At 51.5% G+C, this 22127-nt stretch overlaps 10 protein-coding genes across 10 annotated transcripts; 4 read left to right on the forward strand and 6 right to left on the reverse strand.

Moving 5' to 3' along the window:
- Positions 1 to 155: 155 nt before the first annotated feature.
- ASPVEDRAFT_80701 (uncharacterized protein) lies at positions 156 to 1798 on the forward strand (the record flags this gene model as incomplete). Its single annotated transcript, XM_040816911.1, has 3 exons — positions 156 to 521; positions 593 to 1594; positions 1655 to 1798. 3 exons carry the CDS (start codon positions 156 to 158, stop codon positions 1796 to 1798), a joined length of 1512 nt encoding a protein of 503 aa, XP_040664838.1.
- A 152-nt stretch (positions 1799 to 1950) lies between these two features.
- On the reverse strand, positions 1951 to 3541 carry ASPVEDRAFT_187015 (proteasome regulatory particle base subunit RPT2). The gene is made up of 3 exons (XM_040808991.1): positions 3523 to 3541; positions 2389 to 3454; positions 1951 to 2330 (listed from the first exon to the last, which is right to left on the reverse strand). Exons 2-3 carry the CDS (start codon positions 3311 to 3313, stop codon positions 2077 to 2079), a joined length of 1179 nt encoding a protein of 392 aa, XP_040664839.1. The 5' UTR covers positions 3314 to 3454; positions 3523 to 3541; the 3' UTR covers positions 1951 to 2076.
- A 947-nt stretch (positions 3542 to 4488) lies between these two features.
- ASPVEDRAFT_38545 (E2 ubiquitin-conjugating protein UBC1) lies at positions 4489 to 5675 on the forward strand. Its single transcript, XM_040811724.1, has 3 exons — positions 4489 to 4817; positions 4874 to 5178; positions 5232 to 5675. Exons 1-3 carry the CDS (start codon positions 4557 to 4559, stop codon positions 5404 to 5406), a joined length of 741 nt encoding a protein of 246 aa, XP_040664840.1. The 5' UTR covers positions 4489 to 4556; the 3' UTR covers positions 5407 to 5675.
- Positions 5676 to 5975: 300 nt separating this feature from the next.
- Positions 5976 to 7312, forward strand: ASPVEDRAFT_25916 (TFIIH complex kinase subunit CCL1; the record flags this gene model as incomplete). The annotated part of the gene is made up of 2 exons (XM_040809836.1): positions 5976 to 6311; positions 6383 to 7312. 2 exons carry the CDS (start codon positions 5976 to 5978, stop codon positions 7310 to 7312), a joined length of 1266 nt encoding a protein of 421 aa, XP_040664841.1.
- Positions 7313 to 8176: 864 nt separating this feature from the next.
- ASPVEDRAFT_126017 (ATP-binding cassette family ATPase ARB1) lies at positions 8177 to 10064 on the reverse strand (the record flags this gene model as incomplete). The annotated part of the gene is made up of 2 exons (XM_040806323.1): positions 8177 to 9445; positions 9504 to 10064. 2 exons carry the CDS (start codon positions 10062 to 10064, stop codon positions 8177 to 8179), a joined length of 1830 nt encoding a protein of 609 aa, XP_040664842.1.
- Positions 10065 to 10748: 684 nt separating this feature from the next.
- On the reverse strand, positions 10749 to 11779 carry ASPVEDRAFT_125550 (HPP family protein; the record flags this gene model as incomplete). The annotated part of the gene is made up of 2 exons (XM_040806279.1): positions 10749 to 11345; positions 11411 to 11779. 2 exons carry the CDS (start codon positions 11777 to 11779, stop codon positions 10749 to 10751), a joined length of 966 nt encoding a protein of 321 aa, XP_040664843.1.
- Positions 11780 to 12753: 974 nt separating this feature from the next.
- On the reverse strand, positions 12754 to 14057 carry ASPVEDRAFT_25919 (putative NAD binding Rossmann fold oxidoreductase; the record flags this gene model as incomplete). The annotated part of the gene is made up of 5 exons (XM_040809837.1): positions 12754 to 12965; positions 13023 to 13110; positions 13162 to 13565; positions 13622 to 13717; positions 13775 to 14057. The coding sequence occupies 5 exons, from the start codon at positions 14055 to 14057 to the stop codon at positions 12754 to 12756; spliced, it is 1083 nt and encodes a 360-aa protein (XP_040664844.1).
- A 295-nt stretch (positions 14058 to 14352) lies between these two features.
- On the reverse strand, positions 14353 to 15276 carry ASPVEDRAFT_50634 (O-methyltransferase; the record flags this gene model as incomplete). The annotated part of the gene is made up of 3 exons (XM_040814341.1): positions 14353 to 14385; positions 14436 to 15194; positions 15241 to 15276. The coding sequence occupies 3 exons, from the start codon at positions 15274 to 15276 to the stop codon at positions 14353 to 14355; spliced, it is 828 nt and encodes a 275-aa protein (XP_040664845.1).
- A 1044-nt stretch (positions 15277 to 16320) lies between these two features.
- ASPVEDRAFT_187031 (uncharacterized protein) lies at positions 16321 to 20800 on the forward strand. Its single transcript, XM_040808992.1, has 10 exons — positions 16321 to 16707; positions 16771 to 17036; positions 17087 to 17166; positions 17220 to 17461; positions 17509 to 17578; positions 17629 to 17983; positions 18278 to 19139; positions 19188 to 19245; positions 19293 to 19500; positions 19547 to 20800. The coding sequence occupies exons 1-10, from the start codon at positions 16453 to 16455 to the stop codon at positions 20364 to 20366; spliced, it is 3216 nt and encodes a 1071-aa protein (XP_040664846.1). The 5' UTR covers positions 16321 to 16452; the 3' UTR covers positions 20367 to 20800.
- Positions 20801 to 20863: 63 nt separating this feature from the next.
- On the reverse strand, positions 20864 to 21847 carry ASPVEDRAFT_187035 (uncharacterized protein; the record flags this gene model as incomplete). The annotated part of the gene is made up of 4 exons (XM_040808993.1): positions 21789 to 21847; positions 21485 to 21744; positions 21110 to 21426; positions 20864 to 21063 (listed from the first exon to the last, which is right to left on the reverse strand). Exons 1-4 carry the CDS (start codon positions 21828 to 21830, stop codon positions 20864 to 20866), a joined length of 819 nt encoding a protein of 272 aa, XP_040664847.1. The 5' UTR covers positions 21831 to 21847.
- Between the last annotated feature and the right edge of the window lie 280 nt (positions 21848 to 22127).

Consider the following 22127-nt stretch of genomic DNA (forward strand, 5'->3'; position numbering starts at 1 on the left):
CCTCCAGACTTCGGATTTAGTGGTACCTAGAGGCTTCTTATATTCGTTAACTGCGTTGTCGAATTGGCCTAGTTTTTCTGTCTATCGGTTTTACAATTCTTAATTTTACCTTCTAGCCCTAACCCGGCAGCCGCTATTATACAGAAAAAGAGAAAATGGCGTACGATTTCGCAGAAAATAACGCCACTGATAGCTCTAGGACGAGTGACGACCTCAAGGGGTCTGGCTCCGATTCTTTGCATTTGGAAACAATAGGAACCCTCGGGCACTCTGTAAACCTAGAGGCCATCCAAACGGTGTCAACAGGAGGGCAGTTCCCCAAGGACAGAACATGGGATAATGAGTCCCCCTACAACCCCAGCAACTGGCCCCATTGGAAGAAGAACGCGCAGATATGGATGGTTTCTTTCCACTCGATGATGGGAACTTTCATGGCAGCTGGCATTGTACCTGCTTATGATATCTTTGCGGAAACATATGGCATTGCGGTGCAAGATGCAAGCTACCTGACATCACTCCAAGTATATATGCCACAATACCCATCCCATGGTGTATAAATAGTTCATTTTACTTACTTTTCCTTTGCCTCCAGATCCTTCTCCTTGGTGTATCCCCCTTAGTCTGGAACCCAGTCACCGCAATCTACGGCCGATACCCCGTCTCCCTCCTCTCAGTCTTCGGCAGCATGGTCTGCAATATCGGCGGCGCTCGGTGCCGCTCCTATGGCGGCCAAATGGCCACGCGAGTCCTCACAGCCATCCTCATCTCACCCACAATCGGCAACGGCAGCGGCGTCGTCGCCGAGCTCGCAGAGCCCGAGCACCGCGGCAAGAAACTAGGCTGGTGGACGCTCCTCACCACCCTAGGTGTCGCCATAGGCCCCTTCCTCATGGGCTTCGTGACCAAGCATATCGGCGCCGACTGGATCTTCTGGATATTCGCCATTATCAACTTTGCCCAGCTCGTGCTGTACATCGCCATCGGCGACGAAACAATCTACAACCCACACCACGAGCGCAAGACCACCGGGTTCTGGGGCAAGTTCGTCCCGAGGAAGATCTCCTCTCATTCTCTCAAAGTAAAGGATATCTTCCTTCCCTTTACGCTGGTGCAGTACCCGCGCGTGGCCATTGCATCCTTCTCACTTGCCATCTGCTTCGCCTACGTCAACGTGGCAATCAGTGTCGAAATGCCGGCCATCTTCGGAGGAAAGTTCGGCTTCGACGCGCAGCAGATCGGGCTGCAGTTTATCCCTGTCATTATTGGGTGCGTGCTGGGCGAACAGCTCAGTGGGCCCATGTGCGATTGGTTCTTAGGCCGGGTGCGCAAGACCAAGGGGGATGCCTGTCCTGCTGACAGGTTATGGCTTGCGTATATTGCCTTTGGCACTGTTATTGCAGGCCTCTTGACTTGGGGGTTCCAGCTGGAGAAGGCAGAAAGCTGGAACGTGACGCCGCTTGTTGGTGTTGCGATTGCGAGTTTTGGGAACCAGATGCAGACCACCATTTTGACAACTTTTGCTGTTGAGAGTAAACGGGAGTGTGCGAGTCAAGTTGGTGTCTTTGTTAATGTTTGTAGACAGGTTTACTGCTTTGTAAGTCACTAAGTATCCTGCGGTGTATCGCTCGAAGATTTCACTGACGTTGTTCAATAGGTTGGGCCGTTCTACTTCACGCCCATGTTCGACACGTTGGGCCTCGCTGTGTCCGCTGGGATATTTGTGGCAATTATTGGTGGCTGCTCTCTGATTCCAATCATGGCAATCCAGTTTGTTGCTACTCGCGCGGATAGGCCTTGAATCATTGATGTGCACGGGCCAGATGACATAGACAGATAGACTATATAAACCAGGAACTCATTATCAATCTCAAGCCCAACACACACACTATGTATGCTGGCGAAAATATGCGCATCTTTAGGTCTTTCTTCGTATGGTTCTGGGATGGTAAGGCCAAGATTTTACTAGAATTATATGAGAAAATTGAGGTAAATTGAATGTCAGATTAGAATACACAAGTTTCTATGGGTAAGGTGATAACGCTAATAAAGTAGCGCTGCACCAATGGCCATGTGCATCTACAAGTACAATCCTTCCACAGGTCCGCCATCCTGCTTCGTCTTCATGATACGCTCGCGAGCGGCGCGGAAGTCGTCCATCTGCACCCTCATGCGGCGCTCTCTCAGCGCCATCAGACCGGCTTCCGTGCAAATAGCGCGGATATCGGCACCGGAAAGGTCATCCTTCTGGCTGATGAACTCGTCAAGGTCGACATCGTCCCCGAGGGACATCTTCGAGGTGTGGAGGGTGAAGATCTTCTTCTTGGTGTTTTCTGATTTCGGTTAGCATCCTGACTACACCTGATACTGTTTAGAAGGGGGAAAACTTACGGTCGGGGGCCTCAAACAGGATCTTGCGGTCAATACGTCCAGGACGAATCAAGGCAGGGTCAAGAGTTTCGATCTTGTTGGTGGCCATAACAACCTTGACATCTCCGCGGTCATCAAATCCATCCAACTGGTTAAGAAGCTCAAGCATGGTTCGCTGGATTTCTCGTTCACCGCCGGAAGTCGAATCGTAACGCTTCGTACCAATGGCATCAATTTCGTCAATGAAGACAATTGATGGGGAATGCTCCGCGGCCACCTGGAAGATCTGACGCACCAGACGGGGTCCGTCTCCTAGGTACTTTTGGATCAACTCACTTCCAACAATACGCAAGAATGTGGCACTGGTCTGGTTCGCAACGGCTTTGGCAAGTAGCGTTTTTCCAGTTCCGGGCGCTCCATAAAGAATGACACCCTTTGGTGGTTTGATACCCATCTCCTCATACAGTTCGGGGTGAAGAAGCGGCAACTCGACTGATTCTCGGACTTCCTGAATTTGTGATTCGAGACCACCAATATCGGCGTAAGATTCTGTCGGCGCCTTGTCAAGCTTCATCACCGAAACCAGCGGATCTGACTCCTCCGTCAACACACCAACAACCGAAACTGACTTGTGGTGTAGTAGAATACTGGCACCGGGTTCCAGCAGGTCCTTGTCGACAAACGACATGATGGACACGTAGTACTCTGGGCCGGTCGCACTCGAGACAATCGCGTGGTCGTCATCAATCAACTCTTCCAGGTTGCCAACACCCATCGGGCTCCCTCTCATATCATCGACACGCCCGCGCTCATCGGCATTTCTGTCCGTGATATCGACTTCTCCACCACTGGCAGCCGGTGACACAGACGCCTTCGCTTTCCGCAGCCGCTCCATGTTTTCAACGTACTCTTCCTCCAGTAGTAGGTGATCGTGGACGCGCTGCATCCGAAGATACCGGAGTTTACATCGTGACGTGGGGTAAATGTCTGGTAGCTTGGATGCAGTGCTGGGACCGGCGGCCTTGCGCTTCTTACGACCGATGCGAGTGGTAGGTGGTGGTGGTGGCTCGTACTTAGGCTTGTCCTTCTTTAAAGGCAAATTATTATTAGTAACTGTTTGCAGGGCCATCGCAAACGACACAGAAAATCTCTTACCTTGTTATCCTTGTCGTCTTTGCCATCGCCCCTAGGGCCTCCGCCGATGTTGGACTGTTGGTTACCCTACACGTTTTCATGCTTGTCAGATGGGGGCAACACGGCGAGAGAGCGCAACAGAAACTAACCATAGTCCGGAGGTGTTGTAGTGCGATAGATTAACAAGCTTTGGGTAAGAACAACGATGGACGGGTGAAGATTAGGGAAGGGAAGGGATGGAAACGGGAGGAGGATGACAGAATGGAGCTTGATAGCAGCTTGAGGTCAGTTCGGAGCTGTTGCTGTTGTCGCCTTCGTCAGGCCTTGGCATTGATTACGTTATGGAGTGCACACGTGACCTCGTCGCCAAAACAGCCTTGTACAAACAACAAACCATAAACTACAAATGACCCGGCGGTTAATTAGAACCCAGTAGAATCAGGCTACGTAGTTGCAAACTGAGGCGTTCGATCTAATCCCTGGTAGTAGATAGTGATCCTGGTGGCCCAGGCAGAGCTGGGCGGTCGAGTCACTGCTCGCCCTATCAAAGAGTGCACCGCCGAGTCTATAGCGCCGTGCTGTGCGTGGTGGCTCAGTTGGTGGTCATGGCCTGGGATGGAAAGGAAGGAAACCTTTGGTGACCAACACCTAAATACTCATCATCCGCCGGTATCCTTCCATCCTCGCCTGAGACGTTTCGCACCGTTTCTACCTAGTCGCCCGATCTGTACCTATATGTCATCTTACTGGTCTAAACTCCATCCATCTCCGTCGTGGGCCCCTCAGCTTCCCCTCCAACTTAGGTAGCCTGCGTGAGGCTCTTCCGAAACCCAAAGCGCTCCCAGTCATATCTCCAGTGCTCGTTTACACGTCACCCCCGGTGACTCTTCTTCCAAGGTGATTCTTCATCATATCTCTCCTTCTTATCCTGCTACTGCGAAGTTACTCCGAGTTCTCTCGAGGCTAACCACAGCTTCCTAGGCTATTAGCTCCGCACTTCCCCTCTAGCTGTTCCTGTCGCATTTATCCCCATCCCTCGAGCATTATTCACACCCATGGCGTCCAACCGAACTCGCCGTATCACAAAGGAAATTGCCGATATTCGTGCAGACACCCACTCCCAAATCACCGCAGAGCCCGTTGGCGACGATGACGATGTCACGAACCTCCGCGGTACTTTTCCGGGCCCTCCTGGGACGCCATATGAGGGTGGCACATACAAAATCGACATCAAGATACCCACCGAGTATCCGTTCCGACCGCCTGTAATGAAGTTCCTGACAAGGGTTTGGCATCCAAATGTTAGCAGTCAAACGGTTAGTTTCCTAGACCTGAGCCTTCGACGGCCTCTTCTAATGCCTCTACCCGCTAGGGTGCTATCTGTCTCGATACACTATCATCCGCCTGGTCCCCTATCCTCACCATCAAGGCTGCCCTCCTCTCACTTCAGTCTCTCCTCAGCACACCAGAGCCCAAAGACCCACAGGATGCCGAGGTCGCGTCTATGTTGCTTCGGAACCCCAAAGAGTTTGATCGTGTCGCGCGAGAGTGGGCTGTCCAACACGCAGGAGCGCCTAGGAAAGCAGCCGGAGAAGGTAGCGGTGGTGCCACGACCGAATCCCTACGGCAGTTGGAGCAGAAGGAGAGGGAGGACAGAGACAAGGAAGACCTCTCCAAGTAAGTTATGGCAAAACGCTCTAACAAAATTGGTCGCTGACATATTCAATTAGATACGACGGGTACAACAGGCAGCTGATTGATCGTTTTGTTCATATGGGTTTTGATGTGGATCAGGTTGTGTCAGCTTTCAACTACTACGGCATTGACCGCAATGGCGGCGAGGACTATGAATTGGAGGAAGCCTACATGGGCGATGTAACCGCTCGACTCCTCGGCGAGCCCTAAAAGCCACGCTCGTCCGACTCGAACGTGAATTTGTTTGTTATAGGTGGACTTGATGACGAGCACGGTGCCCGGCGAATTCGTTCTATTATTCTGGCTTATTTATTCGCCCGTTCTTCGGGTTTTGGGACATTTATCAGATATGTTATCGCAGTTCAACTCATAAACGGATCATTTAGCATATCGACATCAGCTGGTCTCTTTCAATTTAGCTGTCTTAAATTAACTCTACTTGCTAGTAATTTTTCAGTAGAGTAATATTATTATTTTCCCTCTATTGTTTATTGAGTAATTCATAGTTCAGCTCACTTGGGCACCTGCAGATTGGCGAGATTTCCAGTTTGGGAATCTGTATCGATAAGCACGTGGATCCCTTGAGGCTTCAACAGCTCCCGCTCACTTTCGACCTCAACTTCGATTCTAACAGCATACTCTCATCTAGCCATGGATAAATGAAACACCAAAGCTCGTTTACCGAGTAGATCATTCGTGTATTCGACATCGCCTGTCTATATCCGATTAAAACCGCCCTGAACCAGAATCGCACAAGCTCATCTCATTTTCCCGCCACGATGATCGAAGACGACTTTTATCGCACCTCGTCGCAGTTCCGTCTGTGGTCCTTCACAGAGGATTCATTGCGATCAGTTAGGCAAAATACGAATAGCCTTGCAAGTGACCGAGTGCGGGTTGCGCTACGAAGGGCGCGTGAGGCACGGCAATCTGCCAACTCGTCCGCCGCAGGCACGCCCAATCCGAATGGCAGCGATGCAGACAGCAAGGGCGGAGAGGAGAATGATATCGAGTGTTTGACGCCGGAGGAAGAGCAGGATTTAGTGCGGTATTTCTGCGAGCAGCTCGTACAGTTGGGGGAGAGCTACAAACCTCCGCTGCCGACGACGGTCAGGGTATGAAACCTTTATGGGAATTGCTGGATATATTTATTGGAAATCTTGCTGACGAAGCTCATGTTTACCAGGCCACTGCGATTCAATACCTCCGGCGCTTCTATCTTACGAACTCACCCATGACCTACCATCCTAAAACAATAATGCCATGCGCTCTGTTCATCGCTACTAAAACGGACAACTCCTACATGTCACTACGGCAATTCGCTGACGGAGTTCCCGGCGATACCTCAGCGGAGGACATCATTGCCCCAGAATTCCTGGTCATGCAAAGTCTCCGCTTCACTTTCGACGTTCGACACCCCTTCCGCGGGTTGGAAGGTGGACTCATGGAACTGAGCGCCATCTCACAAGGCCTGGGCGAACCGGCGCCTCACCTTCCGCAACAAACACCAGAGTCTCTTCGTCAATCCATATCGTCCCTCCCTCAGCCTCCTAATAACCCTGCCTCATCCTCAATATCCGAACGCCTCGCCCGAGCCCACCACAACACACGCGAAATGCTCAAATCTGCCGCCCAAATGACAGACGCCTATTTCCTCTACACCCCGTCCCAGATCTGGCTGTCCGCATTCTTCCTCGCCGATCAACCCCTCGCCGAATTCTACCTCGACACAAAGCTCCCAAATCCACCCGACACAGCCGACCCATTCAACCAACTTCGTGCCAAACTCTTCAAAACCCTGACTGCCTGCTCCTCCCTCCTCCAATCCTACAAACCCATCGCCTCTGACCCAGAACAGAAAAAGGTCATGCGCCGTATCGGCAAAAAGTTATACCACTGCCAGAATCCAGAAAAGGTAAACCTCGCCGGTCAAAAGCGGATTCCGGCAGCGGCGGCAGCATCAGCTGCTGCTGCTGCGTCTGCAAGTGATCCCGCAACACCGGAAAGCGAGATGGAGCGGCTAGCCAAGAAGCGGAAATTAGAAGGGGAGCAGAAGGCGCAGGATATTTTTGGCGGGGAATTGGTTATGGAGAGGACGAAGGAGAGACAGGGATAATAGAACCCTTTTCTCTCTATACCGAAGTAAACGAAAAATAGTTCTCTTTTTTTCTTTTCTTTTATACTTTGTATAACAAGATATGCCTTACTTGGGTTTTATTAGCCTTTCAGGAACAAAAAATGAGCAAATGAGTTGCATAAGATAAGTTTAGTTCGCAGTTTTTGGAATCGTACGCTGCAACATGTCCATTAGCTACGAAGCATTTAATACTTGGTAGGCAGTACTCTACTTTATAACTACTCTGTATAGCTTGCGTAAATAAGAATGTCCTTCGAAATCAATGAGATGATTATTCCGTTAACTCCAGATTGCTTTTCATCTGCTCCAACAACCTTCACATACCTCGTAACTAAGCGCCAGGTAACGAAGGGCAGTATCCAAGACACTCGAAGCCAGATATACAACTGCAAATACACATACTAAAGAATACTAGTCCACTGACACAAAATGCCGAGCCAAAAAGGAGTCAATTCAACCCTCCAATGCTGAAGTCTAGATAGATAAACGGGAGGATGGAATGAGGTATGAAACACAGGCCATCTAAAAAACTGAAGAGCACCCAATAGGAAATATAGTAAAATAGAAAAATGATCCATCCTGACGCGAAGAACAAAATTTAGGGAACTTAAATTTTCCCAATGGTTAATTTAAACCTAAGGTATCCATCCTATCAATCCATTCGGGACGGTTCGTCACTCCCGTGGCTGACAGAAACTAGAACAGAACGGATTTGAATTGACAAAAAAAAAATATCAAACAAGAAAAACTTTTCCTCTTCTCCCACGTTGTATCATGATCTAGCATGCCAGTCGTTAAAGAGAAAAAAAAATATGAGATTCGCGGCATCCGTGCGGTTCACGCTTAGACGGCACCCTCGGAAATCATCTTCTTGCGGAGGTGGTTCTTGTATTCGCCAATGGTGCCGTCCCAGCGGCGGACAGTCTTGTGCTCGCAGACCATGATGTCCTTGGCGATCTTGTCGAGGAGTCGGAAATCGTGAGACACGACGACGACACCACCAGAGAAGGCGTTGATGGCGTCTGCCAGACTGTCGATGGTGGGGATATCGAGACCGTTGGTAGGTTCGTCAAGGAGGAGCATGTTGGGGGATTCGATGGCAAGGAGGGCGAACACGATACGACTCTTCTGACCTTCGGACAGGGTACCCATCAGAGCAGTCTGGGACTCACCAGAGAGACCGTAGCGGCCGAGCTGTTGACGCCAGTACTGGAAGTCCTGACTCTTCTCGGGGAATTTGTCACGGACGAACTCAAGGGCCGACTTGGTAAGGTCGAGCTGCTCAGCGGAGTGCTGACTGTACATGCCGAGCTTCAAGTGAGTGTGACGGCTGACACGGCCACCGATGGGAGAGAGCTTTCCGGTCATGAGGCGTAGAAGGGTTGATTTACCAACACCGTTGGGGCCGACAAGGGCAGTTCGGGAGTCCATGTCGACACCAAAGTCGAGGTGCTCGTAGAGGGTATCCGCCCATTCACCAGAGTAGGAGAAAGAAACGTCATCGAAAGAGAGGACGGGAGGGGGGAGCTTTTCGACATCGGCGAAGCGGAAACTGAAGACTCGGTCAGGGATGACAGGCTGGATGAAACCGTCTGCCTCCATCTTGTCGAGGATCTTCTGGCGGGACTTGGCCTGTCGCACCAAGTTGGCGTAGGTACCAGCAGAGGCGATGAACTTCTTGATGTGCTGGATTTCTTCCTGCTGCTTGTTGTAGGCCTTCATCTGGTTTGTCTCCTGTTCGGCGCGAGTCTTGTGGTAAGAGTCGTAGTTACCACCATAGTACAGCAGCTGCTGTCCACGCATGTCGATCATGTTTGTGCAGACACCGTTGATGAAATCCTGGGAGTGAGAAACAAGAACAAGGGTACGCTCCCACTTCTTGAGGTATTCTTCCAGCCACACACAGGCTTCAAGATCCAAGTGAGCAGTGGGGTCGTCAAGAAGAAGCAGAGAAGGCTTGACGAACAGGGCCTTGGCAAGGGCCACACGCATACGCCAACCACCAGACATGTCCTTGGTCTTCTTGTGAATTGTCGTCTTGTTGAAACCAAGACCAGTCAAGATGAGAGAAGCACGGGTGTGGAAGGTGGAGGGGTCCATTTTGTCCATACGCTGTCAAAAGTTAGCAAGAATTCTTACTTCAAACAATAAAAAAGGTGGGAAAACGTACATCATACAGATCCTCAAGGATAGGGCTATCAGGACCCTCCTTCTCAAGAATCTCCTCAGCCTGCTTCTCCATACGGTCAAGCTGGTTCTGAGCCTCCGTAACAACCCACTCAAGCGCCCCCAAGTCACTAGGCGGGGCACCCTCATTCAGGAGATAGATATCAATGTGTTCAGGGATCGGGAACTCGCGAGCATCGATCGACTTGAGCAGGGTAGACTTTCCGCAACCGTTCTCACCGAGCAGACCGTATCTCCGACCGAAGTTAAGCTCGAGGGTCGAGTCCGTGATGAGGACCTTTCCGTGGAACACAAGCGAGGCGGAGGTGACCTTTGCGTCGCGCGACGAGGGCATCGACGAGAGCACACCGGTGGTGACACGGTCCGAGAGACCGTGCTTGTCCATCTGGGCTGTGAGCTTCTCGACTTCCTTCATCTTGGCGTCGGTGGTGGCCGGTTGGTCTTCAGCACCGGAGTCAGCGGGCGTGTCGGACTTGCTGCCGACCTTCTTCTTCTTGTCATCGCCACGCTTGGCCATGCGGGCGGCTTTGGATGCTGACACCATCTTGGCTGTGTTGTGTTGAGGGGGGTCGGTAAGAGGGGTATATAGGCGAGGAAGGGAGGTTGAGGGAGGCCTGGAGGGGGGGGAAGCCTGACGTGAAGACGAGGTGAAGGAGGGAAAAAATGAGAGGGTGGATCAGAAATAAAAATAGCGGGGGGGCGAGCCTTCCTTTGCTTTGGTGGGGGAGAGGTCCTTAACAAGCCCTTATCGATAGACCTGCTAGATAACCAACAGGCGGCAGAAAGAGATCGAAGAGCGAGTAGTCTCGGTGGATGACTAGCCGGCAGTCAACGATCGTTGGAAGATGAATTGCCTCTGGATGAAGATGAAGGGAAAGAGAACGACAATAATAATAATCAGAGATTGCACCCAAGGCTGATTGTGGTGGGAGTCGGAGCCTGAAAGACGCGGCCAAAAACCTTGACTGTGGGCCGCCAAGGGACATCCCATTGGCCAAACGACGTCATTCGAGACTGGCGTGGCGGGGCTTAGCCCGATCGGGCACTCACAGTCACGTGAAAGCCTTCTCGACCAATGTATGACTAATGACCGCCTTTCTATTGATCAGTACTCGACAGTGCGTACAAGTCGGTGGAAGCGAAATATTTTATTCATGTATTATATACTAATAAATATGTACTGAGTATGTACTAAGTGTCTAGGTATAATGTCTATCCGGATGACCAACTACTCTTTCATCCGCTCGCTAATCCTCTCCAAAACCTCCTTCTCATCCGCATCCAGCCAGAGGTTGTCAGACCACTCAACTTTACCAGGCCGAATAATAACCTGCACGTCTTCCGAGTAATCATCCGACTCGGACGACCCAAATTCAGTACCCTGCTTGACCTCCGGCGCGCTCTCGATATCCTGCGGCTCTTTCGGCTGCGTCTTCGGTCTACCAACGTGGTGAGGCGTCCACCAATACACAGGGAACCGGCGCTGGATGTTATTAAGTATCAGCGCCACCGTCAACATCAGAGCAACTCCTAGCAACATAATCGGAATCAGCCACCAGCCCACGTCGTGCAGTTCCGTGGCGGCGAGTAGCGCAGTCGCCCCGGCAGGTGGGTGAACCGTATTCGTAAGAACCATTAATGCCGTGGTGATAGCACAGGCTAGGGACCCGGCAAGCTCGGGCTTGTTTTGCGCGCTAGGGTTCAAAGCAAACAGCTTCGCAATGGCAACCCCGATTATACTCGCGATCAGTTGGCTAAATAGTGCGTTTCGCGGTTGAGCAAAGGGCGACTCGATGGCGCAGAACTCCAGCACGGCTGCTGCACCCTGTAAACATGTTAGCCAAACAATTCTAGTCCCAGGTCAGCTAAGGTCAGGTCAGGTCAACATACAAAAGAGCCCACAATAAGCGGCGCATTATGGTTTTGAAAAGCGGGAACATGAAGTGAAACCTCCGCAACGAGTAGCACGCCACAGAAAACGCCAATAAGGGCCCAGAATGCAATGATGAGATTCCCCATCGCCTTCTGCGGATGCTCCCCTCTATGCCCCAGGAAATGAGAGATGGGGCGCGGCACCCAGTGCCATGGCGGCGGGGGAACGAACGGGTTCAGCACGGAATCGATGTCGAAGTGCCACCGCGAGAAGTCGATGCTGCGGCGGCGGTGATGGCCATGGTTATGGCTATGGCTGGATGAGCGGCGGGAAGAATGTGAATGTGTGCGCGCGGCGCCACCGGTTGGCGTCGTATCCGCCGTCATATTTCGATGCCTTGCTTCGGCTGGCTTAGAGGCGCATATGTTGGTAGGGTGCAAGAATAAAAGAACTCAAATGGGTCCTCTGTGAGACCTCGAGGTTTCCCGGGTCGATGCTCGAGCAAGCACTGGTGGGAACGGTCCAAGTGGTAAAGCTCACAACTAGACAAGTAGAGAAAGGACAAGAATATAAAGACCGAGGAGCGAGCGACGACACGCCACCAAAATACCAGGAGCAGCAGCGAAGCAAGGGAGAAAACGTGCCTGAGCAAGGTGTGGCCAGAAACGGGACTATATATCCACCACCTCAGGCTGAAGAATTGACGGGCCAAGCCCTACCCCAGACTCAAAGTCTCCCTCCGAACGAATAGCAGCGGAACAAACACCGAAGTGTGTCAGGTCATCAGGTCTTCGTCGTCTCAAGGGGGATCTGAGAGCCAGAGGCAGCGACAGGCCCTATTTTGAGGCATGACAGGTCCAGCCGCCCTTCACCCGTCATAACCGTGTCTCCGCGGAGAGAGAATTGTCAGCGAGGAATGGCCGAGGATTGCAACAGAAAACGGCCAATTCGCGACTGTCGCAACAATGAAGCGCGCATCCTTTCGTGGCTCTTCCACTCATATAGTTTGTGTTGGGTAACAGAAACTCCGCAATTGGCTTAGCTTGCGGACCGCCGGAAAATCCTGGTACGTAATCGGTATTTTATTACGCTGATGTCATGTATTTTTGCCCTATGCTGGTCTTATTATTTACTCAGATATCGAATGCTGATGCAGTGACAAGCGTCGTGAAAAGTCTAGATTCAATATGTTCATGCAGATGTTGAACTATTTTTATATATGCCATATTAAAGAATTACCCTTTGCAGATCGTCTGCAGCTCGACCACGAGTCGGGACGCGAGGCAACCCCGAGTACACTCCGGCCTCCGCATCAGGTATTTTATACTCCTCACTCACTCCGCACTCCTCACGACTCCAACTAAAAGTCCAAAGTCTTCCCTTGCTTGGAGCTCTCTTGGACCAAATCGATCAGCCGAATAACCTCTGCGGCCTCCTCTCCGCTAGCAGGGAGCTCGCCTTCGCCTGCTAGAGCCCGAGCCATCTTCCTGTAGTATTCGGACCAGGTGGGTGGCTCCACGGTGGGAGTGATTTCGCGGACGGGCTTGCCGTCTTGAATAGTGGTGAGGGTACCTATACAACATGAGTCAGCACCTGCAGCATGCGTTCTTAATTCAATTGAGCTCTTACCGTATCTCTCGCTTGGCTCTCTGCCATACCCACTATCGCTAGGCTTCATGCCAGCCTTGAGCTGGTCCTCTTGAATATCAAGGTGGAACTGTTCCATGTCAACTCACACATTCGATTATTCAAACGGAAAAAGACCTACCTTCTTAAAGCTCCCCTTCTCACCCCTGACCCAGAACCGCAGCTGTTCCTCCTCAGGGCTCACAACACCAGCCTTCGCGGTAACGAGTAACCCGTTGTTATAGTGCAGGAGCACGGTAAATGAATCCTCATAGCCGGAAGTGTTGACTTCACGCTGGGTGCCAACAAAGCCTGTCACCCGGTTCGGCTTGCCGAGCAGATGAACGGCCTGGTCTAGCAGGTGGGATCCAAGATCGTGGATCGCGCTACCACCGGGAACAACCTTGTTCTTCCACTTCGAGACAGTAGGCGCGGGCTCCTGGGGGCGGTGGCGGTCAAAGTGGGATTCGAATTCAACGACACGTCCGAGAGCACCAGTCTTGACGAGCTTGGAGAGGGTGACGAAGTCGGCGTCCCACCGGCGGTCTGGGTCAGGTTAGCAGGTCATCCAGGGGATAGCAAAGACGGTGGACGTGTCTTACTTTGGTAAACGGCGAGGAACTTGTTTTGCTTCTTTGCGATGGCGACGAGGTCGGCGGCTTCCTTGTAGGTCGGGGTAAATGGTTTCTCGCAGACAACTTCCGGCCATTAGCAAGAAGTCTATGAAGCCTTCATCTTGGTGCCTGTGAACTCACCGTGTTTTCCATTCTCGAGCGACAATTTGGACAGGGAGTAGTGCAGATCGGGCGCGGTGGTGATGACGACTACATCGACGGCCGCATCCTGGACCAGCTCCTCCGCACTGCGGTAGGACTTGATCCCGGGGTGGTCCTTCTCGGCATCATCATCGGGCTTGGGGGTGCGCTGGACAATAGCATACAGCTTGAACTGCGGAACCTCCTGGATAAAAGGGATGTGGAAAGTTTTGGCGCTGAAGCCGTAGCCGACGACTCCGACGTTCCAGGTCTTGGAAGCCATGGTGGGGTAATATACAGGTGAGGGGAACACGGGGAAGGGTGGGATGGACACTGAGACGAGCAGAAACAGGGAGGATGGACCAGATTATATAGGCAATTGACAATTGCGACAGAGATTTATATTTCTAAGCAGAATGCAGGAATGACAGCTTGAAGCCTGAAGCAGAGGTGTGGGGGAGAAGCGAGGAAGGTCCTGGCGACGGCAACTCTGGCTCAGCGGGGCCGGCGACTGGTTTCCGGTGACAGCATTCCCGCCTCTTCTCTCTGCTCTCTGCTCTCTTGCCTCCTCCACTCCCTCAACCAACACACCGCGTCACCTCAATCGCATCCTACCCAATTAGCCGCTATCCACAAAATAAAGGGGGGAAGGAAAGCTTACATGATACCCTTCCGGCTGTCTCAGCACGCTCTCGTACACCAAATTCGGGTTGCCGAGAATCTCAAACTTCGGCGCATTCTCACTTCCCATATACGCCTTGCTCGTCCTCTCCGAGAACCCCTCGGTCGTATAACTCGTCACCGGCCCCTTCTCTGCCTCTGCCCGCTTCTTCTCCACCGACGCCCTCACATACTCCAGATACGGCGGGTTCCCAGGGTAAATCACATTATCTGCCGCAATTACTGACACCCCGGGCACAATCATCCCGAGCTGCTCACATAGTTTCAGGTCTAGCGTGTACGCCGGCTTGTAGTGGTCGATGAACAGCAGCTCTACCTGCTTTACCTCGCCGGTTTCAAACAGCCGATGCAGGAGCACATCACTCCTGCCAACAAGGATCTGCACAAACCCACTCAACCCCGCAAGCTCAACCAGCTTGTTCGCGATATCTGCGAACTCAGCGTTAAGCTCGAGACTGAAGTAGCGTGAGCCACCATTACGGCGGACGACGTCGCCGTACAGGATGGCGGAGTAGCCGACGTAGCAACCGAGTTCGATCATGGTGTGTGGCTTTCGCTCGTTGATGAGGTCGGTGACGATGGGGCCTTTCTCGGGCCCGACGGTCATGAAGGCGTAGGTTTGCGAGAACTCGTCGATCAAGTCGAGGACGGCTTGCGGGTTGCCGCGGATGGAGTCGAGGTTTGGTTGGTTGTAGATGAAGTGTAGGAGTTTGAGCTCGCGGCCCTCCTCTCTCTGGTGCTGTTAGTTCTTTACGAATTGTAGAAGAGAAGCTGGGTGGACATACAGATAGCTGAGAGCGTCGTGTCTGTTTGTCTGACATGGTGAGTACTGTAGTAGCTTTGAACCTGGAGATAAGTTGCAATGGTGTCTATCTTCGCATGAAGAGGGGACTCCCTCGTTTATATACACCCCTTACTTAATCCTGCACCACCAAAAGGACGCCCAAAATGACGTTATTCGGAATGGAAAGAATTCCGCTACGATACGCTGATAGCATAAGCCAGCCAGATCCTTCGGGCCCGTGAACCGTTCTTGTCCGCCATCGCTCAGTTCTAGTGGAGAGCCAGCGCTGCATCCCGAAGTCCCTGTGGTCGAATGTGGTAGATAGCCCCGAGCATCGGAGGAGAATACCGAGAGAACAAGGCAATCCCCGAGACTCGGAGATAATCATTTGCATCCGAATCGACGAGTCTTGTGCAGGAAGATGTTCGTGACTCACTCGGAGTTAGTAACGGCCCCGAATGGGGATATCAAGGTTCACATGGATGTGAGGTTGAGTGTTGCCTGCTGCCTGCAGAAGGTGAGTTGCAGGCTCCAAGAGATCATTGGTTCTGTCGTGTCTGTTCCCTCGTACGACAAATCCACAGGTGTACCCGATGGCCTGGTCGACACGATGAGGGGGAGTGGAAAGGATACGACGTTAGAAGTGGGGGAACACCGCGGACTTAAGCTTGATAAGATTATCTGATCAAGTCCAGTCCGAAGTAACTTACAAAGTATACCAATATTAACTCTGCATAATTATACATCATTAGTGTATATATCAACAATACATATATAGATTGTCAATAGATCTCGCTGCCAGTTTGCCCGACGGTCGGTCGAATGCAGTATTGACGAACCCCGCATTCCTCACGATAGTTTCTTGACTTTCTTCATTCACAATAAAGACATTTCATTGGTGCAAAATCTCCTAAGTATAATCAAAACGACCAATTAGTGTATAAACACTGCGATGCGCATAAGCTGACATCACACTACACTTGGCCGGCCTAATCCTACGTCAAGTGGAGTAAACAGCATATAAAAATGTTGGGGTAAATATTGAGAGCATAATTAAAAGTTAGTGCATAACCCTTTTCTTCGTACCTGAATACGAGACCAAGACATGCTGCTCGGTATAATAATGCCCCTAGTGGAATATCTTCATATATAAACCATTGCTGTAACTACGTATTTTTACTTACATGAATGGCGCTCTCAGTCAACAACCACAATGCATCTCGCCCGGATACTCACTCTCCTCACTGCACTGCCCTTTGCAGCTGCAGCCATCCCCCCAAGACAAACATGCATCGTCCCAGCCTCCGGGACAAACAAAACCGACGACGCCCCGGCCATCATCTCCGCATTCAAGCGATGCGGTCGCGGCGGGAAAGTCGTCTTCCAGCCAACAACGTACTACGTCAACTCGGCGATGAACATCTCCTGGCTCCGTGACGTCGACGTCGATATCCAAGGGAAACTGCTGGTTCGTCAATTACCACTACCATTACCTATACCAAGGTCGTGCAAGCTGATAGTAATTTACTAGTGGAGTACTGACATCCCCTACTGGCTAAACCACTCCCTGCCCGTTGGATACCAGAACCAGTCGACAGCATGGATCCTAGGCGGGGATAACGTCCGCGTAAACGGGCACGGCATTGGCACTTTCGATGGGAACGGCGACTACTGGTACGAGTGGATACAGGAGCAGGAGAACACGTCGAATTATCCTGGACGGCCTGTCGCGTTGACCCTTAGCGGGTTGACCAACTCGGTTGTCAAGGGCGTTAATTTTCTGCGGAGTCAGATGTGGTATGTATCTATACGCCCGATGGGTGGGGTGACTGCTAATGGCTTGATAGGACGCTGGCGGTTATATACTCGCACCATGTCGACCTCGACGGGGTCTTTGTGAACAACACTGGGAACCGGGTGGATAGCTGTATGTTTCCACTTGAATGTTACAATATATACTGACTGTCTGTCTGACTATAGCAAACACGGATGGCGCGGATACAATTCGCTCGTCGCATATCAGCTTCAACAACTTCACCGTATACAACGGCGACGACAGCATTTCGTTCAAAGCCAACAGCACCGATATCACGCTCAAGAACTCGCACTTCCACAACGGCTTGGGCATCGCCATAGGCAGTATTGGCCAGCTTAATGACGAGTTTGAGACCGTCGAGAGGATCAAGGTCGAGAATGTGGTTTTCGATAACACGCTCCATGCGGTACATCCTCTCCTCCATTCTATCTGTAACACCGCTGATAGATGCAGGTATACTACAAAACCTGGACCGACGACCAGAACGGATACCCTCCCAACGGCGGCGGCGGCGGACTGGGCTGTAAGCACCCTCATTACTATTCTAAGTACAAAATAGAGCTAATGAAACAGACGCATCCAATATGCACTTCAACAACCTAACCACCACCTCCCTCCGCGGCTCTGCAGTCGCAATCTCCCAATGCACCCGCTTCAGCGGCGCCCCCGGCGACGGGAATTGCACCAACTCCCAGTTCCAGATCAGGGACATCACGGTTGCAAACCTGAAGGGAACGACGGAGTCCTCGCGCGTCGCTAGTTTGCAGTGTAGTGGTGTTGCGCCGTGCACGAACCTTGGGCTTGTTGGGGTTGATTTGGAGCTGGCGAATGGGACCAAGGCGGAGGAGTATCTTTGTGGGAATGTTAAGAGGCCTAGGGGGTTTGAATGTACTGGGGAGGTTTGTGAGGGAGGGAGTTCTACGGGGGAGTGTTAGACATTGTTTAGTGATAGGCTATTTTCCTCTCAACATCCAAGGGATCGTGGAGAACCAGAAAACGCAGATCTCGGGGTAAAGACGACCGAGCAGACACAAAGATAGTCTTAATCCCCCAGATTCCCCAGAAAAGCCGATGCTGGTTGCTTCTCCAAGTCAAGCTAAGACGGACAAATAAAGCCAGCAATTACAAGCCGCAGCCATGTAGATCCATGCTTAGCCAGCAATAAAACAACCAACAATTTCCTTAGTATTTTCATCTTTAATGACTCCAAAATCGACGGCAGTATGATGCTCCTATCCATACTCACCCTCGCTACAGGGGCATTCGCCTCCTGCTGGCGGAACTCGTCATGCACGGGGCCCTCGTCACCCTCCTTCCCCGGCCCCTGGGACGCAAACAATTACGCCCCAGACTCACGATCCATCCAGCCGAAATCCATTCTATCTCTTCCAAACGGAGAATACATCTCGTCTTACCCAGACGACTCCACGCCTTTATCAACCAGCGACATAGGACTGGTATTCGACTTTGGCATTGAAGTCGGAGGGATCCTTACAATCGAGTATACGGCATCTAGGCCGAATATAACACTCGGCCTGGCATTTACCGAGGCAAAGGACTATATAGGAAGAAAATCTGATAACTCAAATGGCGGGACTGGCGCAGATGGTGCTTTATCTGCTACTCTGTCCGAGGGGGAGGGGCTGTATACCATGCCCGACGCGAAACTCCGCGGGGGGTTCCGATACCTGACATTATTTCTAGAAGGAGAAGGTGAAGGGACTCTCACGATCAAAAATATAACCCTGGAAATATCCTACCAGCCCACCTGGTCGAATCTGCGCGCATACCAGGGTTACTTCCACTCCTCGGACAGCCTTCTTAATCGGATCTGGTATGCCGGCGCATATACCCTGCAGACGAACTCTGTTCCGAGGACAACGTGTCGGGCGTCGATTAGTTCCGCGACGGGGTGGGCGAACGATGCGGTTTGTGGGCCTGGGGAGACGCTGTTGCTTGACGGGGCGAAGAGGGATCGGTGGGTGTGGATTGGTGATATGGGGGTTGCGGTGCCGAGTGCGTCGGTTAGTACGGGGGATTTAGAGAGTACGAAGAACGCGCTGCTGGCTATTTGGGACAATCAGGTAGGTGGCCTTGGAATATGGAATAAACGGTGAGCTGATGTCTGGCAGACGCCGAGTGGGCTGTTGCCCAAGGCTGGGCCGCCGTATCTGAAGGCGGATAGTGACAGTACGTTCAAGTCAGGCATTTGAGTGTCGATGCTAAATGCGGTATAGCATATCATCTATGGACGATCATCGGGACGTATAACTACTTCCTGTTCTCCGAGGACGACGACTTTCTGTCTGATATCTGGCCGCGCTATGTCAAGGCTCTGGACTACAGCATCAGCAAGATAACACCAGACGGCATCATGAATGCCACCGAGACTGCGGACTGGGGCCGCTGGAACTATGACACCCTCGCAAGTTCTGCAAACATGCTGTATGGCACCTAGTTATCAAGTTATATGCCCAGCTAACAAAACCAGTCTCTACCGCGCCCTCACCACCGCTGCATTCCTATCCCCCTACGCAGACCCCAACACACAAACAAACTACACAGCCCTCGCCTCCTCCCTGCGCACATCTATAATCACAAACCTCTACGACCCCTCCTTCGGCGCCCTAAAAGACAGCCCCAACTCAACCCTCTACCCGCAAGACGCAAACAGCATGGCGCTCGCCTTCTCCCTCTTCCCACCAAACAGCACCGCCGCCTCCAAAATCTCCTCCTACCTAGTCTCAAACTGGACACCCATAGGTCCTGCCAGCCCCGAACTCCCAGGAAACATCTCCCCCTTCATCTCCTCCATAGAACTCGAAGCTCACTTTGCCACGGGATACCCAGAGCGCGCACTCCAGCTCATCCACACCCTCTGGGGGTGGTACATCGACCATCCCAACGGCACCGAATCAACCGTTCCAGAGGGGTATCTTGTTAATGGAACATGGGGATACCGCGGTGACAGGGGGTACAGGTATGACCCGACTTATGTATCTCACGCGCACGGATGGAGCAGCGGGCCCACGTCGACATTAACTGAATATGCCGTCGGATTGCGTGTTACGAAGCCCCGTGGTGCGGAGTGGAGTTTGAAGCCGGCTACTTTTAGCTTTGATGGGTTTGGTCAGGCGGAGGCAGGGTTTACGACTGGGTTAGGTAGGTTCAGGGCGGGCTTTGCTGTTGAGAATGGGGAGGTGAGGGTGAGTTGGGATACGCCGAGGGGGACGAGGGGGTGGGTTGAGCTTCCTGGAGGGAGAGGGAGATGGGTTGATGGAGGGAAGGGGAGTTTGGTGGTGTCTGTATAGCCCGATAAGGAAGGATGAGGTGGAGTTGGGTTGGTCGTTCTTGCCTCGAACGACAAGCTACCAAGGAAGGAGCTACCAAGACTTAGAAAGAGGAAGGAACACCACCATTATTCTAAATGCAGAAGGAACGACGTTGCTGTTGTTCCTTCCACATACGGCCACTCCTGCGGAATTGGTTGAGCCCTAAGTCTTACGACAAACCCAAATGTGAATGCACAACTTGGCACTTAAACGCATACATTCAAAGGTTATAGCGCTTACTTCTACCTTCCTTCCCCGAAACCTTTGGCATGGCAGTGATGACTATATTGGCAGAGGTGAGACCACATGGAGAGGGAGAGACAGCTGGAGTCACTACGCTGCTTATCCAAGATTTTTACAGTACAAATTAACTAAATATAATATTTCATATGGAATGGATTGTCAATTATTATAGAGCCTACGCTCAGCTTAAATTTATTTAAACAAGTGGACTTGACAGATTATATGAATGTCAACTAAGAAACCCAATGCTCAGTATCGCCCTTATGAGAGACAAAACTCCCCCCATCCCCATTCTCAACACTCGACTTCTCAATCACAGCAAGAATATCCTGAACCGCATCCTCCACAGGCCTAGGACCCCGGAAAGAAGGGCCGACAAACTGCTGGAATGCCTGTATCATCGGCGCAATCTTGGCCTGCTCTTCTTCCGTCACTGAATTCGTCAGCATCAACCTTATAATATGTATGGGTAAGCATACAATCAGTAGTGTGCCCCGTATCAACCATCCCAGGACAGATATTCATAAACAGCACACCATGCTCGGCGTACTGCATGCTGAACTTTGCCGTGGCCATGTTCTGCGCCGCTTTGCTGATGGTGTATGCAGGGCTGATTGCGATGCCCATCTTATTCACGAATTCTGTGGCTGCGAGTCCGGTGGAAATTGAAATAACCTTCTTAACGCTCCCCTTGAGGATCAAGGGAGTGAAGGTGCTGAATAGGTGGATGTTTCCGATACAGTTCGTCTTGAAGCTGTCGAGGAGCGTCTTTTCGAATTCTGCAGGGTTTTCGTCCCTATTCCTGTTATTCACCTTTCTTCAGGTAAGCTTCTAAGGTTGGGAATTACACGTACAGTACACCGATAGGGTCCAGCTCTTGCACGACAAGACCGGCATTGCCGATGAGGTAGTCCACGCCACCGCCGGTGATCTGTACAGTAGCAGCGGCAGCCTCCTTTAGTGCGGTATAGTCGGTGATATCTGCTTGGAGGATGTGTACATTCGAACGGCCGTCTAGTTCCTCTGCAACTCTTTTATCGGTTGCGGGTTTGCTGCGGACGAGGCCGATGACGGTGTTGGATGGGGAGCTGGATAGTTGGCGCAGGAATCCCCACTACAGCTGTCAGTTTATGTTCAAGAAATTTGAAAAGTACATACACCAATGCCTCTTGAGGCTCCGGAGACGACGTAGGATGGCATTTTAACCGTATATTTTAGGGTTGCTGTAATGTTGGGTCGATGAAGGCCATAGGCGTGTAGTAGACATATTTATACCCATTTTTCTACTCTCTTTCTTAATATTTGATTTCAAAGCAAGGAATATAAACTGTATAGAATATTCGAAGGCATGTTCTACGGTATACTTCTATCTCAATCCACTGATCCATATTAGCGCCGCAAAAAGTTGCCGCCAAGCTGTGATGGAGCACGAGCTATTCCATGTAAAGTTAAGTTTAATTATTGCAGAACTTTCATTGGATGTTAAATCCGGAGTGA

This window comes from Aspergillus versicolor (assembly GCF_001890125.1).
Source record: "Aspergillus versicolor CBS 583.65 unplaced genomic scaffold ASPVEscaffold_2, whole genome shotgun sequence".
Taxonomy (NCBI): Eukaryota; Fungi; Ascomycota; class Eurotiomycetes; order Eurotiales; family Aspergillaceae; genus Aspergillus; species Aspergillus versicolor.

Coding starts and splice junctions, on each gene's coding strand:
- ASPVEDRAFT_187015 (XM_040808991.1), bottom strand. CDS start 3,313: ATGCAGCGCGTCCACGATCACCTACTACTGGAGGAAGAGTACGTTGAA. Junction 2,331..2,388: donor CCTGTTTGAGGCCCCCGACC/GTAAGTTTTCCC, acceptor AACCGAAATCAG/AAAACACCAAGAAGAAGATC.
- ASPVEDRAFT_38545 (XM_040811724.1), top strand. CDS start 4,557: ATGGCGTCCAACCGAACTCGCCGTATCACAAAGGAAATTGCCGATATT. Junction 4,818..4,873: donor CAAATGTTAGCAGTCAAACG/GTTAGTTTCCTA, acceptor TCTACCCGCTAG/GGTGCTATCTGTCTCGATAC. Junction 5,179..5,231: donor GACAAGGAAGACCTCTCCAA/GTAAGTTATGGC, acceptor ATATTCAATTAG/ATACGACGGGTACAACAGGC.
- ASPVEDRAFT_187031 (XM_040808992.1), top strand. CDS start 16,453: ATGCATCTCGCCCGGATACTCACTCTCCTCACTGCACTGCCCTTTGCA. Junction 17,167..17,219: donor TGGGAACCGGGTGGATAGCT/GTATGTTTCCAC, acceptor GTCTGACTATAG/CAAACACGGATGGCGCGGAT. Junction 17,462..17,508: donor TCGATAACACGCTCCATGCG/GTACATCCTCTC, acceptor TGATAGATGCAG/GTATACTACAAAACCTGGAC.